The sequence below is a fragment of the Paroedura picta genome, chromosome 5, assembly GCF_049243985.1.
Source record: "Paroedura picta isolate Pp20150507F chromosome 5, Ppicta_v3.0, whole genome shotgun sequence".
In the NCBI taxonomy this organism is placed as follows: domain Eukaryota; kingdom Metazoa; phylum Chordata; class Lepidosauria; order Squamata; family Gekkonidae; genus Paroedura; species Paroedura picta.
Genome location: NC_135373.1, coordinates 115,087,288 through 115,104,083, shown reverse-complemented (window position 1 = coordinate 115,104,083; position 16,796 = coordinate 115,087,288). Strand labels below are relative to the sequence as shown.

The following is a 16,796-nucleotide window of genomic DNA, read 5'->3' as shown; positions in this document are numbered from 1 at the left end:
ATTCTGCCATATGAACTAGCTTTTACCACAAAAAGGTCACCCTCTTATTCATCTGCCCTAACAATGTATTATTTTATTCTACAACATTTCCACATTTTGAAGTATATAACTATATAAGATACTTCATAGCTTATTCCCCTCCCAGAAGTGTAAAGAACAAATACTACCTTGAGTTGGCAAAGAATGCTGTTCCTGAGGCTTTTCCTGGGACAAGAGACCCAAATAGCTGAGGACGACATATTTTGTCTCATAGTGAAAACCTACAGGCACAGAAGTAGAAGATGCCATCTGGTTGGTTCCCAAAGCTCCACAGGTTTACAGACCACGTTGTTTTTCCTCTCTTCAAGACCTGAACACTGAAAGATTAAAAGCAAATGCAAATATTCATACAAGTGCAATTAAGCCAGCACACATTAATTAGGAGGACAACCAAATGCCATATCAAAACACAGAAACATTTGGGGGATGGGGAAAAAATATTCCATGGAAGGATCATCAAAATGTTACTCCAAGTTAGTTGACTAGCTCTTTATTAAATAAATTAAATAAATGTTCTCAAACTCCAAAGCACTACCTCACTGAATTTCTCTTGTGTCTGCAACCGTTGCAACCGTTGTCATCAAATATTGTAATATGTAATATATTTCAGTATAATAATAGATAGTAATATAGCAGCAGATTCTTTTTTTTTTACAGGCAGGCTTTTTAAAGGCAGGCTTTCAGATGCATATGCTATCATTCGCTTTATGTTACTTAGCAATCTGACAGTTTTTCAAAGTACAGTACATTCAGCAATGAAAAGCTGTCTTCTTTAAAAAGAAAGTGAGATGCTCTTGACAAGTTCATTCTCAGTCTAGGGAGCTCTGAATTTCACCAGGAACCACTTAAGCACGCACACCCCATCGCTACCTGGAACCCAAAGAGGTAGCGTACAGGGAAAAGCTTTAGCACTCAGTTCTGCTGACTTCCCTCAATTAGATTTGAAATGGATCACACTGGCTTTTGAGCGCTGCTTATTGTCCAGAAGCCTGCCAGCACAGCAAGTTTTATTCGGCGAATGAGGCCAAAATACCCCCATTCTGGGTATGCTTAAGGGCTGAGAGATAGAGAACATAACTAATTGCAAGTCTATTTTATTCATTGTTAAACTTCTATTTCTGCTGTTGAACAGGTGGCTTTCAAGCAGCCACAAAGCCTTTTTAATTCAAGTGGGTAGCTGTGTCGGTTGAAGTAGCACAACAAAATTTGATTCCAATAGCACCTTTAAGACCAACAAAGACTGAGTCAAAGCATGAGCTATCGAGAGCATGCACTCTTCCTCAGACAAAATGGAACAAGGATCGTAAAACTATAGCTTTAAGGAAAAAGTAAATTAGGGGCAAATTAGTAAATTGTGTCATAATATCCAAATTATGCAGTATGATAATTCTTTGCTAAAACAGCTAATCAGTCCTTTTGAGTTCGGCTGTAGTTCACAAAAACATTGGAGAAATAAAAGCGTCAAGGTTAGTAATTAATGGCAGACACTTTCCCATTGTGAAAAGAAATAATTAAAAGACACTAGTTGCTTGCCCCATCCATCTCCAACCAAGCATGGAAGCATCCCCACAAATGACAGGGTGGCTAGTTTGTTATTTTGTCCCGAGACCAGAGAGTTAGATTCTGAATTATATTACATATATACTACTTACATCACATTACAGTTACATTGTCCCAAATAAAATAAAAAGAAGAGGGGACTGTAAGAAATGTGGATTTAAAAGTTGAATAAGATTAACATACACAGTGAGATAAGAAACCTATGTCCTTGTTCAGTCCTGAGTATTCTATTGTTTTGAGTGTTGTAATAACTTGCATTTCTGCAATCTCCCTTTCTAATCTCTTGTTCCTTTGCAAATGATATGACAGTAAACCAACAACACCAGAAATGGAGAGAATATTTCACTTCCCTCCTTTTCCTGAGAAGTGTGCAAAAAAAAAGAACGCGTCTCAATTTAAGACTACTGCCGCCCCAAACCAATAATTAGTCGTTCTGATGAAAAGCCAATGTAAGTCAATTCCCAGCTCTCCAATCGTTATCCCTATGTTCATGCTTAGACAAGTTATTTATGCAGACAATCCTTCTCAGTATGGCTTCCTTTTCTTCGCAATAATTATTCTAGCCTTGATTATGTAACATTTTCCAGGTTCATTTTTTTCAGTCAGTTATTAGGGTAGGTCCGGTTTTCAGTTCCAGAGCAGGATTCCTTTGGCTGTTGTTGACCATATTTAAGTTTCCACGTGAAAAACTGGTTTTACAAATTAGTGAGAAGATCAACAAGAGATCACTGGAGTGAATTTATATGACTTCTTGTGAGTGTTCCAGCAATCTTACTTTTTTCATCTGTTACTGAGTACTGAAAGGTTATCTTGTGCCTTCTATTGTTTCTCAGTCTCAGTTACACATTCCCTGAAAACAATGATTCAGTAGGCCCGCTCTAGATTCTGCAGTAAAGCCTAAGGTAAAGAATACAACTTTGCTACAGATGAAAAAAAGTTGAGTAACGTATCTTTGGGTGGTCAGTTACTATCTAACCCAGCCTTTCTCAACTTTTTTTAATCACTGAGAAACTCCTGAAACATTCTTCAGGACTCAAGAAAACCAGAAGTAGTGCAATCGTGCAGAATATGGTAGGGAAGCATAGCTGTGGACACACCCACCCAGGGTCCCTCCCCCTCCTGCCCCCTTCAGGACCATCACTGGCCATTTGGGGGGGGGGGTCAACATGGCCATATATGGTCATATCACCCAATAAATATTTAACAAATTTTTAAAATATATAAATATTAATTAACTCTCACCCATTCGGGAAACCCTCCCAGAGCTATCAAGAAACACCAGGGTTCCATGAAACCCTGGCTGAGAAAGCCTGATCTAACCTTTGCCATTCATTCATTATTGTAAGCAAGAACAGATAACAGTTTCTGTTAAGACGCTCCTCTGGGAAGCCTGGGTTCTTCTCATCTCGTTTATTAATGCCTGGAAGCCTCTACAAGCTACTTTACATGATGGATTCCCCTGCTGTAGAATTCATTACAGTTATGAATTATACACAAAAGACTAACGAGAAAAACCTGACCACTACTAGCATCATTGCCTTCACAATTCAAAACACATTAGCAAATATCTTCTGTGCCAAATTGACTTAAACGTTTCAGCACTGATGCTTCAATATTACTTATGGGGAAAAGAACTGTCACAAAGTGACATGTTCTAGGCCAGAACACAATGTCTCTACTGCCTACATTTCAAAGGCTAAGTATTTTTTTAATTATTCAATTATCAATGTGGCCAAGGAGCAAAGTACTAGTTTTAAGCCTGGAAGAACAGAGTCCACATCCCAAGGAACTGTAAACCTAGCTTGTCAACTTCTAGGAAGGCACTAAACTTGGAGTACTGGAAGCCTTGCAGCACTGCTGTGATCAAGAATGAAGACTAAATAATTATGTACAGCAATGTAAATAAGTCAATTGACCATTTGGACAAACCAGATGAAAATTACATGAGGTTTCTTTTTCCCAAGCTGGTTAGGTGCCACAAATAATTTAAATTTGTATTCGCAGATAGACAGATTGTTGTTATGTGCGAAGTCGTGTCCGACCCATCGCGACCCTATGGACAATAATCCTTCAGGCCTTCCTGTCCTCTACCATTCCCCGGAGTCCATTTAAGTTTGCACCTACTGCTTCAGTGACTCCATCCATCCACCTCATTCTCTATAGACAGATTAGTGGGGTTTTATTTGCAGAACTGAATGAAGCTGCAGCGTAACAATTACTTCAAAGAGTGCAGAACACAGAAGGTTGGGTCTGGATAGCTTTTTCAGTCTTGCTAGTTCTCCTTACTACAGCTTGTCCCACATGGCTGTTGTAAACACAGGTCCTATGATCTATGATTCTATGATCCACAGAGCAACTGCTTTTGGTGGTCAACAGGGACCCATGCTGTAAAATGTCTAAAATGTTATAATTCGGAAAAACAGACTTGCATTTCAAGAGGAAATGATCATGCCTCCCATCCAGGGATCTGGAATAGAACATTTTCTGTAAATACTTCCAATGCTTTACATCAGGGGTAGTCAAACTGCGGCCCTCCAGATGTCCATGGACTACAATTCCCAGAAGCCCCTGCCAGCATTCGCTTTACATAAACAATGAATGGCTGCCATTGCTAATAACAATGAATAATTAAGTGCCATCGAGTCACAATTGACTTATGGCAGCTGCTTAGGAAGCTTTCAAGGCAAGAGAAGAGCAGAGGTAATTTTCGCATCGCTGTCCTCTGAGTAGCAATCCCAGCCTTACTTGGAGGTACTAACTTTGGCCAACCCTGCTTAGCTTCCAGGCTCTGACAAATTCAGGCTAGCCTGGGCTATTTAGGCTGTCATTGCCCATGCAAACTGTAATTGAAGTCTCTCAGGTGATTATACCTAAGAACTGCGTGTGAGAACTGCGCCTCACTAATGATAAACAGGGGAAAGGATAAAGCCACCAATACTTATAGTAATCCAAGCATAAAATCATGAATTATAATATAAAAATAATAAATATAATAAATAAAATTCACCCGACTGGCTATGATTTAACCTGCACGGCACGCCCGGCACACAATGAATTTTTATTTATAGGTCTTCTTTCACATTGCGAAAGAGATCCTATTATCACCAATCTGATAGGAAACTTACAAGGAATGCAAGGGATGCTACAGAATTCAGGGGTAGTCAAACTTCGGAGTTCCAGGGGCTCCTGGGAATTGTAGTCCACGGACATCTGGAGGGCCGCAGTTTGACTACCCCTGCTATAGATAGTGACAAGAAAACTGAGCTGTCCCTGTGGCCTCCCTGGAAACAAATTACATTCTGTTGATGGGTTTGATTCAGTGTATCACACATAGTGACACTAGAAGCCAGGGTTACAGTGTTGGAGTGGGTCCCTTTTTCAACCTTTTGACCGTGGAGGAATCCCTGGAATATTTTTCAGGCTTCAGGGAAACCCAGGAGTTGGGGCAATCCTCCTCAGAGAAGAGGGCCGGAAGTAAAATGCGGGAGCCAACCAATCGATCAACAAAATGTTCACCGTTTCCATTGTGGAGAAAGAGACTAGGATAATAGAGCAGCAGTGGAAGTGGGCTCCAGTGATAGCTAGTGATGGAAGCAGCCATCCACCTGGAGAAGGCTGCATAATCCCAGTGAGCTCTCACATAACCTTGGTTAGGAATCCCTGGAGTAGGATCCGAGAGACTTGGTTCAACTCTGCACTCTGCCATAGAAGTTCATTAAGTGACCTTGACCCAGTTACATACTCTCAACTTAACAGAGTTGTTGTGAGGATAAAATTTTATTCATTACTTTAATTTATAGACCACACCCTCCCTGTAAAACAGGCTCGGGTCTGTTAATATCACCAGTTTGGGGCGCCAACTTCTAATTTGCCGAGCCGGGGTTGATTCCCCGCTCCTCCTCCACATACAGCCAACTGGGTGATGTTCTTTGGGGTCAAGGATCACCATACAGGTTGTATTCAGAGAGGTGGTCCCTACGATATGCAGGATCCAGACTGCGTAAGGCCTTAAAAGTCAAGACTAGCACCTTAAATCTGACCCAGAATTCTATAGCACGGCAGTGCAGTTGTTGGAGGGTAGGTCAAATGTGGGCCCTCCATGGGGTCCTCATGAGGACCTGAGCAGCCACATTCTGCACTATTTGTAAATTCCAGATCCAGCACAAGGGAAGTCCACGTAGACTGTGTAGTCGCATTTCCACCTCAGAGCCCTTCCTCCCCAGCCACAAGACCTCTATCTTTGCAGGGTTAAGCTTCAGGCAGCTTTGTTGGAGCCATTCTGTCACAGCCTCCAGACGCCTGGTCAAAGATTCAGGTGGTATATTTGGCCAGCCACTCATTAAGAAGAAAAAGAATAGTTACTTTTTATACCCCACTTTTCACTGCCCCAAGGAATCTCAAAGTGGCTTACCTTCCTCTTCCCTTCCTCTCCCCACAACAGACATCCTGTGAGGTAGGTGGAGCTGACAGAGCTCTGTGAGAAACTGCTGTGTGAGAACAGCCCTAACAGGACTGTGACTAGACCAAGGTCACCCAGCTGGCTGCATGTGGAGGAGCAGAGAGCACCCTGTAAAGCTATTTTAATGCTGATTCCCGTATCTCCACATAGATAAGACAAGCTAAAATCTCTGCTCTACTAAATCAAACACTGCTGTGAGATCTAATAACATGAGTGGTGCCGACCTGCTTCAATCTAGCTGCCTCTGGAGGTCATCCGTAAGAGCAACCAAGGCCATTTTGACCCCATAGCCAGGCTGGAAGCTGGACTGGAATGGGGCCAAGACTGATGTTTCCTCTATGTTTCTAATTGATCCGTGGCTGCCTAGAGAAGGGGAGGAGAATATAAGTTGCTTTGGATCCCCGTGAGGGAGAAAGGTGGAGTATAAATGAAGTAAATAAATAATGAAGTAAAGAAGATTGCTTGAGACATGCTAAAATGTCATCAACAGTTAGCAGAGTCTTTGGGTCCCCCCCCCCATCCTTAAACAACATACAGAAAATCCATGTTAAATTGTGTTTATATTTAATTATTCCCAAAGCACGTAGCCACAATGACCCATGCAAGGGTCACCTTTAGACTGGATTTCTGTAGCTTTCTGAATTTCCTTGATCTAGGGTAGCGATCTCCAACCTGTGGTCTGCGGACCACATGTGGTCCGCCAACTAATTGGAGGTGGGCCGCGGAGGACGCCTTCTCCCCAGCCCTTTACTTAATCCCCCCCCCGGCCCTTTACAACACACTTTGGGTGTCATTGTCTCCCATCACTCCCAGATGGGACTATCTTGTTGCAGAGAAACAAGCTCAGGTTTCCGATTGATTTGTCATTGTCATGAGTTAAAATTTCCATGAAAATAAAATGTTCATGTTCATTGTTGTGGCGTGTCTGTATCTTATTTTGAAGGGATGTTTAAACATTACCATAGCGATCAGAGAGCGTTAGGGCAGTGGTTGAGAGTAGAGGAGTAAACTACCCCCCCCACCGGGCCTCAGTAAAATTGTCAAGCGTTGAGTGGTCCCTGGTGATAAAAAGGTTGGGGACCACTGATCTAGAGTATTAAAAAGTTCTAGAATTAAACTTTTCTAGAAAATGACTGCTTCCAAGGTGATGATTCTGATCTAGAAACTTACAACCATCTTCTAACCAGCTCATTGCTCTTGCCAATTTACAGCAGCTTCTTTACCCCACGTAATTATTTGTTCCACAATGGGAAACAGACACCAAGTATTTCAACAATTTCTACCAATATCCAGTAATAATATCCAGTTCCCTAGAATTGGTAGCTAGTGACTGACTGCATGGCCTGACAGATGCCATCTGGCTCAACCGGCTGCCAACTTTAAGGTAAGAACAGACAAACAGATCTGGTAATAGGGCTTGCTAACAGCTTACTTCGGTGGGGTGAGAATGGAGACCTATACATCTTGGTGCTTCTGATCCAAGGTCTAGACTTTGTATTATTGTTAACAACAATAACAGCAGCAGCTCTTGGCTCATCCAGCTCAGCTTTTTCAAAAAGTCTTTAAAAAAAACACACCTAGAAATTTGCAAGCACAAATGTTCTTTAAACAAACCTGGCTGGTGCCACTTGTATCATAGCTGCTACCTCAGGCTACTTACATATTGGAGTTAAAATATCTGGCTCAACACAGGACTACAGGGCAATCCTAAACAGAGCTACTCCTTTCTAAGCTCAGTGCAATCAATGAGATTGGAAGGAATTAACTCTGCTTAGGATGGAACTACTCATAAAGGGAACTGTGAATGTTTTAGCAGGAGACTCCCAGGAAATAAGAATCAGTTCAAGGTGTTAAAAAAAATGTGTTCAGTTTTAATTAAAATGGCACTGTCTTTACAGGCATTCTAATTATTATTATTATAAAAATAAAACCAGAACAGACCAAGGTTCATAGGTAACACTAAGCATCTTTAACCCCTCTGCGGGAGCGGTATAAATAAAGCAGTAAGGGGGGTTGGGGTGGGCCCAGTCCGGGATGGGGAAGGGCGCCCATTGGCCCATGGCCCCGGACTGGGCCCACCCCCTGGCTGCTGACACAGCAGGTAGACAGCTGGCTGGCCCAGCCTGCCTTGCGGGCCTGGGCCGGGAAGCGGGGGGGACTTAGGGGCCGACAAACGGACAGCCCCACCGCGTTGCAGACGTGGTGGGGCTGTCCCTTTGCAGGCCGCGAAGCCAGAAGTTGCCCGGGAGGCGGGCCGGGGGGGAGTTTCAGGGCCGGCAAAGGGACTGTCCCTTGTGCCAGTATCACTGTTCAAACAACTTGAGAGGCTTAAAAGAATGTGGGGCCTTTGTTAAAGAAAATACAATATAAGAGCCCATTGAATTTTTTTCCAGCAACACTTCTAAATCTTTAGGATTGGATTGCAAGAGTGTTATTTCCTTCTTTATTTTATTTATATTTATTATTAGAATTATAGACCGCCACTCGGCCAGGCCAGCTCATCGTAGTTTACAATAAAAATATTAAAAGATATAAAAAACCATTAAAACCCAATCAATATCCTGCTCTCCCACACAGACCCTAAACTCTTCTGCTTGCAGTCATTGTGTCCCAATAGATGACCCTGGGCGATATTGGCAGGGGGGTACACCCTATCTTACTATCCCGTCTCCGCCCTGGCCCCAACCAAATGTGTGACAGAAGAGCTCCGTCTTACAAGCCCTGAGGAATCCAGAGAGCTCCAGCAGGGCCCTCAGCTCTTCCGGGAGCTCATTCCACCAGGACAGGGCCAGGCAAAAATTTGGAGGTATTCAAATATTTTAAATTTATTACGTAAAAGCAGGTTGCAGGCAATCTCCCCCTGAACTGCCATCAAACTTCCTCTTGTTCGTTGGTTTGTGTTTCACTCTAAGCTGCACAGACTTGGAAAATCATGGAGTCATCATTTTTAACTTATTTATAACATTTCCATCCTATCTTCCCTCATTAGACTCAAGATGGGTAACAGTACAGCAACAAGATAGATTCAAGTGGGTAGCCGTGTTGGTCTGAAACAGCAGAACAAAATTTGAGTCCAGTGGCACCTTGAAGACCAGCCAAATATTTTTTCAAGGTGTCAACTTTCGTGTACATGGTATCTGAAGTGTGCATGCACACAAAAAGTGTATACACCTTGAATAAAATTTGGTTGGTCTTCAAAGTGCCACTGAACTCAAACTTTCTGAGAGAGCAACAAGTTGCAGTGCCAAAAGACAAACAAAACATGCAAGGCAAAAACAAATATCGCTTAAAATCCAATACAAGTTTTTTTTTTAAATCAGATTAACAGTCATAGATCCTACTAGTGACATCCTCCACTACAAATAAATTACACATTAGTAAATCAATAGTTATTACAATGAATAAAATGGCTACAATCCTTTTGGGCAAAGGGCTTCACTATGTTCTTTCAGTTTTAAAAGCTCTCAGGCACGGTCCAACTATTTGAAGTTATTTCTAATTACTTTAAGCTTATGACACCTAGGCAATACTATCCATGTTTGCTGAAAACACCAGAGAAAAGTTTGAAAGGGAAACTACACACAGAAATTCAATGATCCAGAATTTAGCTAACCAAGAGCAGGACGCAACTGGATGACGCATTAGGGAAAACTAAATGTCCCTGCTTGGTTTACATTGACTCTTTAATTAGAGCATCAATTAAAATTAATCTTTACTGCTAATACTAATGCATTTTCCTTTTGTTCCCAGCTTTTTAAGGGAATTTGCGAACAGTCTGGGATCAGACAAACATCTGATTAAGTACTGATTCATATATTTTTCAGTCATGTTTTTCTCCATCTTTCCAAAATACAATGGGTACACATGATACCAAACCAGTGTAGTGGTTAGATTGTCAAATTCCGATCTGGAGGACCCAGGTTCAAATCATCATTTTGCCGCAGGAGCTAGCTGGGCAATCTTGGGCCAGTCAACATACTTTTTGGCCTACATTCCTGCAAGTTGCTGGGAGGACAAAATGGAGAGTGCATCAATGAAGTAAATGACCTACAAATCCTGCATACACTGAATTTGCCTGAACATTCCACCCAAGATACCAACAAAGGGCCACAGAAGATCATTGCCTAGAATCACTTTCTTCCTCCCACTAGCCCATGATTTTTGTTTGCTTTTGAACATCTAACCTGATGAGTTCTTGAAGAACTTGAAAGCATATACATTGTATCGTGTTATGTTGGCTAGTCTTAACAAAAGGCAGAACAAGGCTTTTGTTTTTTGGATATTATTGGTAGTAAGTGGCATCTAAGACTATTTACTTTCAGAGGATAGCCATGTAGTAGAAGAGTTTAATCCAGGAATATCGCAGAAACGAACAAAAGTTTCAGGGTATATGCTTTTGAGAGTCAAAGTTCCCCTTGTCAGTCAACAGCAGAGTATGTCTGAGAATGCCTGTTTTTCAAAACCTGGAAAATATTGCCTTCCCAGGACATCATTAGTAAAGAGCAGAAGTGCAAACAATGCAAGCACGGAGAAAGCACAGTATTTTAACATTTAGTTATCCCTGAATTCTGAGGAATTGTTGTTTAAGAAGAGGTTCTCTCTTAAAGGACTGAAATGACAGGAGGAAGGGTGAAAACCTTAAGTGGCAGCCCCTTATCTGAGCTGCTGTTTAACTTTATTAGGCTCATTACAATCTTCTATAAACATGAAGTTTTCAAAGGACTTAACTGAATTATCTCCTCCAAGGTTTCACCATCCAGTCCAGTTTCATCTGTTTTTGTGCAGATATGATTAAAAACCATCCAAACAGTTTTCTCCTGTTCAGTTCTATGTGCAGCATTATAACAGGAGCTGTGTTTTCTCATGCACAATGGCCTAGCAAACACCTAAGAACACACAATAATTCTGCATGACAGAGCAGTACCTGACTGCTTTCACATTTCTGCAACCTAAATTTTACTGCATTGTTTTATTGGATGCCTCATGCTGTTGAGTTTTTGACTTATGACACTACATAATCTGCCTTGAGTCTCAGTGAGAAAAGGGAACTATAAATAGTGTAAGGAAATACATAGCAGACCTGTACCTAGGCCAACATGACAAAAGAAATCAAAGTAGGATGCTGGCCAATCACGCTGCTGAGTCTGGTCATTCCAAGGTATGTGCTTTCCATTGTACATCCAGGGAACATCTCAGTTAGCAGATATCCATTTCTCCAGCCAACTAGACTCACAGCAAGCCCTGGCAACTATGAAATTACCATTTCTGCTTCAGTGTGTGAAGAACAGACACTTCTCCAGCAGGCAGGGAAGGGGTCCATCCTGCAGAGCTATTACCCTTCTCTCACACCAGTGTCCAAGAACAGCTATAGAGGCCTTTGCCTGCAAGGACTGGCTTGGAGAAAAGACCCCCCCCCCCCGACATCGATGCTGCCTCCTATTATTCCCACCCATGCAAAGAATGCTATTCTTACCAACAGACGAGTGACTCCTGTTGCAAAGAAATGATGGAAGCAAGGCAGTCTGAATGTGCATGTACACACAGTCCACCGGCAGAAACTCTGTGCGAATCTAAGAGAGTTGCTGACTGACGGGACACACCATTGTTCCCAGCACACTGATCCCCAGCCAGCCAGCCAGCCAGCAGGAAGAGGTGGGGCTAGTCCTTCAGCCACTTGGATCCCCACGCACGCTGCAGCCGGTCTTACCACCCCACGCTGTGGCCAAGGCTCCCTGGATGCCTTCTGTTTCATTCCCTCGCCACAGTCGGGATGCCACTCGTGCCCGAGCAGAGACCGTGCCGGGACTGGCATAACGCCCACCCCAAGATGTGAGGAGGAGGAGGAGGAGGATCTGTGCCTTTCCACGGAGGGCCTCCCCTCTCACACACACACACACAAAGTTCCCCCTCATCCAGTTGTGGCGAAGCAGCAACGAAGCAGCAGCCCAGGATCCACCCCTGAGGGAAGGAAGCAAAGTTTAAAAAGGGGGAAAATCCGCCACATAAGCGCATATGCCCAACTGAGCAGGAGGCTGAGTGACACAGGTCCAACAAGTCTGACGCGAGAGTGGGGAAAAGTGGAAACAGAATGAATAATAAATATAACAAGTATAATATATTATTATTATGGAAACATATCTAGCCCTACACACACCTCCAGTATCCTCTGCAGTTCTCCCCCCCCCCCGCATCCCTTATGACTAATATTAGAGTTATATGGCTCCACATCCACCCCCCCCCCAGGGGCAGACCCCCACCCCCACCCGCCCAGCGGGCACGCCAACCGCCACACACCTCCGCGCGAGCCGCCCACACCGTGGCACGCGATTGAGGCTGACCGCGCGCGCAATGCTTGAGTGGGGGGGTGGGGTCCTCGCTCGCCACCACTTTTGCTTTGTGTGTGTGTGTGTGTTTTTTTTTATTATTTATTTCTCCGACCTCAGTCTCGCGATACTACGAAGGAGACGAGGTCAAGACGGGAGAGAGAGAAAGAGAGAGAGAGGATCCGCTCCGTTGGGCCGCGCGAACGGCGCGTTGCCTGGCGACGAGCGCCGCGCGCACCCTGATCTTACCCCCCCCCTCCTCCCGCCCTCGTGCGCGGCTTCTGAGGCCGCCATGATGGGGGAGGGCGGGCTAAGAGCGCGCGCCGAATAGCGTCACCGCGTCGTCATCAGGAAGCCGGCCCCGTGAGGGTGGGAGGGAGAAACCGCGACGGGCGAGGCCTAGAGACTAGAGATAAGGAGGGAAATGTTATGGGAAAACTTCCGTGCTGAAAAATGAACTGCATTCCCCCCTATAAAGCGAAGGGTCTACGCAGAGATGGTAAAGGGACAGAGCGACGTTGCCTCCAACGGTGGGTTTCAATAGCTACCGGAAGTTTATGTTGTATCCGGATGTCTTTTCCCACCTCTATGTTGTTGTAGTAGTGTCAATAGGATCGTTACTTCCTCTACGGGACGTCCCGCAAGGCATTATGGGAGGGATGTTTCACGTGGGATGTTTCATGAGCATCATCAACTATGTCCTGAAGTGCAAATTCTTTCTTTTAGAATTATGTCTCCGTGGTCGCGTTTTTGCTTTACATTCAAAAGGTTCAAATTTCTGGTTGTTGTTGTTGTTATGTGCGAAGTCGTGTCCGACCCATTGCGACCCCATGGACAATGATCCTCCAGGCCTTCCTGTCCTCTACCATTCCCCGGAGTCCATTTAAGCTTGCACCTACTGCTTCAGTGACTCCATCCAGCCACCTCATTCTCTGTCGTCCCCTTCTTCTTTTGCCCTCGATCGCTCCCAGCATTAGGCTCTTCTCCAGGGAGTCCTTCCTTCTCAAGGGCCAATGGAAGACTTCAGACCGAGAGCCGCTGCCAGTCTGAGCAGAGTTAGATTCAGTCTGGCAGCATCATATCATGTATTATATCTTCATAAAAGAGCTTGGTTTATTACCTTACAAGCAAATGATCTGGAAATCTTTCAGTGGTGTTTCCATTTTCTTATTTGTGCTTAAGTTTGTATTAAAAGCTCGAAGCTGACTTATCCTGGTGCCTAAATGATTATTATGACAGGGCAAATCTTCCAGAGGAAGGAATTCGTCATTTCAGCCAAGAGATGTGAAAAGCCGAAACAGATCAATACCAAAATACAATAAAACATTTAAAAAGCATGATCACATTTGCTGAAATTAGCAAATCAATAACAATTATACAAATAAGCGGAAATAAATTAGGCCACTATCAACAAAAATATGTAATGCAACCATTATAAGTGTCTGGGGGCATCTACATGGATAACAAGCTGGATCTAATTTCAGAGAAGTATCCGTGTCAGTCTAACATGATCTATGTGACTCAGTTTTGTCACGGGGATGCCTCATTAGATTCTTGGTGTTGCATTGTGTTGGAAAATAAGGTATATACACAAGGAGAGAGGAAATTACTACAAAGACAGGACAGATGGCCCAGTTTTTCCTAGGAATAGGTGCATTGTATTGCATGCCAAGCATGAAGAAAGGATCCAATCAAAATAATAAATGATCCAGTCAGAGATTCCAACCTTTTAGACTTTGTCTTTTTGTAATAACGTGTGTGTGTGTGTGTGTATAAAATTACAAGAATATTGCCTTGGAAAGGTTCCTTGTTTTTCTGTTGATATTCTATTGTGAACCTTCCTTTTTTCATGTTGTAGACTTTGTCTTTTTAGCAAGAGCCAGTGACTGACTGTCAGAGAAAGGGTTAACTATTTGTTGACACTAGTTGCTAGTAGGGACAGGCAGAGTAGGTCATGTGATTTTGTTTAATGGTACATAAATGTTGTTTCTCCATTGACTGCATGTCTTTTTACACGCAAGCAACAGTGATCGGAAGAGGTTTTATCCTTCCTCCCTTTGCTTCAGAAGAGATCTGCTTTAGGCAGAGGGAGATTCATTCAGAACTTTCCCCATGTAACAGCTAGGTGTATATGCCTTCTACCCTGATAGTTTTAGCAAAATAGCCCTTTTGTATACTGTGAAATTGCCTTGTCTGGTCTCATCATTTATATATTAACTCTGCTACTTTTTCACAAAATATACCCAAGACAACCAGTCGCTATTCTTGATGGATTTGAACAGCCATAGATAAACTTGAAAGGGGATCTACGGGGATCGAGAAAACCACACTGTGTGGCAGACCTACCTGTTCTTGGCTGGTGACTAGTAAAGCTGGGAAATGGAAAAACAGCTGGCAAAGGCAGAGCCATGCATTCTCCAGCATCCAGCCATCAACTGCATGGTAAAGGGCTGGCGACATGTTACGAGAAGAAAGAGCCTAGCCACCAATGGTAATAGATTGTGACATCTACCCCCTTTCCACAGTTCCCTATGACCTACCCATTAGTATGTCTGAAAGTTTGGTTGAAACAGAACGTTTACAATAAAACATTTTCAGTAGGGAAGACATGCATGGTAGATAAGTATATCCACAACCATTGGTCATGATAAGGAAAGAAAAACGTCTTCAGATACCAGAAACAATTAACAAAGCCAATAAGGCAGTGTGGTGTAGTTGTTAGAATGTTAGACAAGGATCTAGGAGACCCAAAATTGAATCCCCACCACATCATGGAAGCTTGATGGGTGACCCTGGGCCAGTCACACTCTTTCAACCTCAGAGGGTTGTTCTCTGTACTCTGACAAAAAGAAAAAAGCCTTAGTCATTCCATTTTCACCAACCTGTTGGTGATCCCTGGCCCCAGGGAAATGTCACTGACCTCCATTAGAGCCACGGCCTTTTCAACCTTGGCTCCTTCCTGGTTGAATGAGTTACCAGCAGAGATCCAAGCCCTGATGGAATTAACAAACGTCTGCAGGGCCTGCAAAACAGCACTCTTCCATCAGGCCTATGGTTGAGGCCAGGACAGCAGAGATACAACTATGGGCCTCCCCTTGCTTCACCCACAACAGGAGCCCTCTTGCTCTACTCCACCTCCGTGTGGAAACCCTCCCCTGCAATGTCGGTGGAGCCCATGAAGCAAAAAAGAGGACCTAAGTGAAACAATAGGGGTGGCAGAATGTTTTCCATATTTTTCTACTGTTCTATGTGGTTTGTTATTATTATTGTTGCTTGAACTAAATTATCTGTATTGTTTCTGCTTTATGAGAACCGCCCTGAGCCTTCAGGGAGGGTGATGTATTAATTGATGTTAAATTTTTGTAATGGTTTTATATGCTGTGTAAGCAGCCCTGGCCTCACTTGTAGGAACGGGTGGCCTAGAAATCAAAATAATAAATAAATTAAATAAACCTAGGGTCTTAATGGTACTCTTATGCAGGCCAAACCAGTTGTTACGTTGAGGGCCAAGTTACATATTAGGCTAGCTCTGGAGAAAGTCGTTTCCCTCCCCAGTTAAACAAACAGTAGTTAAAATCTGAAGCGGTAGAGAGGCATGACAAAGGTTTTCCATGTAGGAAGGAAACCTAGAAGAGGAAAAAGGGTTTATTTGAGGATTCGGTGGCGTGCTGCTTGATTGAGCAGCTTTATAAGGAGTTAAACAGATAATTTCCTGTGGGGAAGAACATTAATCCAACCCAGAGGGAAAGCTGAGGGAATAAACAAGCACCAGATGTAATCCTGCCCTGAGCTATCTTTCATGTCTGTATATTTCTATACAAAACAGTACCAGCCACTGCAAACTTGCTGAAGCTAACCATTGCAGGGTCTGCTCAGTATCTGGATAGCAGGCCTCCTGGGAATTCCCCTGAGGCCCACGGTGGAAAATGTATTAGGAGTACAAAGGAAACTTCAAAGAGATTTGAGAGTCTCTCATTTCCATGCTTGGTAGACAGTACTGTGCTTTAAAAAAAAAACTTTCAAGGAAAAAAAAATCATGTTTGCGGAAATTGCCCTAAAGCCTTTAAAAAATCACATTCAGGTTTGCGATAGCAAAATAACAATAATCAAGTTTGATTTGTATGCCGTCCTACCAATGCTCAGGGCAGGCGACAGCGTTAAAACATATACAAAAATTACAACCTTAAAACATTCCAGCTACTGCAATTCATCCCCCACACAGACACACTAAGTCCCAGATGGGAGAGGTTTGGCAGGAGCTGATCTTCCATCTCTTCTCCTTCCTCCCCAGGCCAGTTGCTATGGTGGATGTTATTGTTGGCTTCGACCATAAGCCAGGGTGGAATAGCTCCTTCATACCAGCCCTGCAGAACTGGTTTAGGTTCCACAAGGTCCTGGTATCTTCTGGGAGTTCA

General features: G+C 43.3%; 1 protein-coding gene across 1 annotated transcript in view; it reads right to left on the bottom strand.

Annotated features, from left to right (window-relative positions):
* Positions 1–12,216, bottom strand: part of BCL2L13 (BCL2 like 13) — a 46,662-nt gene extending 34,446 nt beyond the window's left edge. Inside the window, 2 exon segments of the mRNA XM_077340105.1 lie at positions 168–356; positions 11,532–12,216. Coding sequence (XP_077196220.1) covers positions 168–288 — 121 coding nt within the window. The 5' untranslated portion in view covers positions 289–356; positions 11,532–12,216.
* Positions 12,217–16,796: the final 4,580 nt, after the last annotated feature.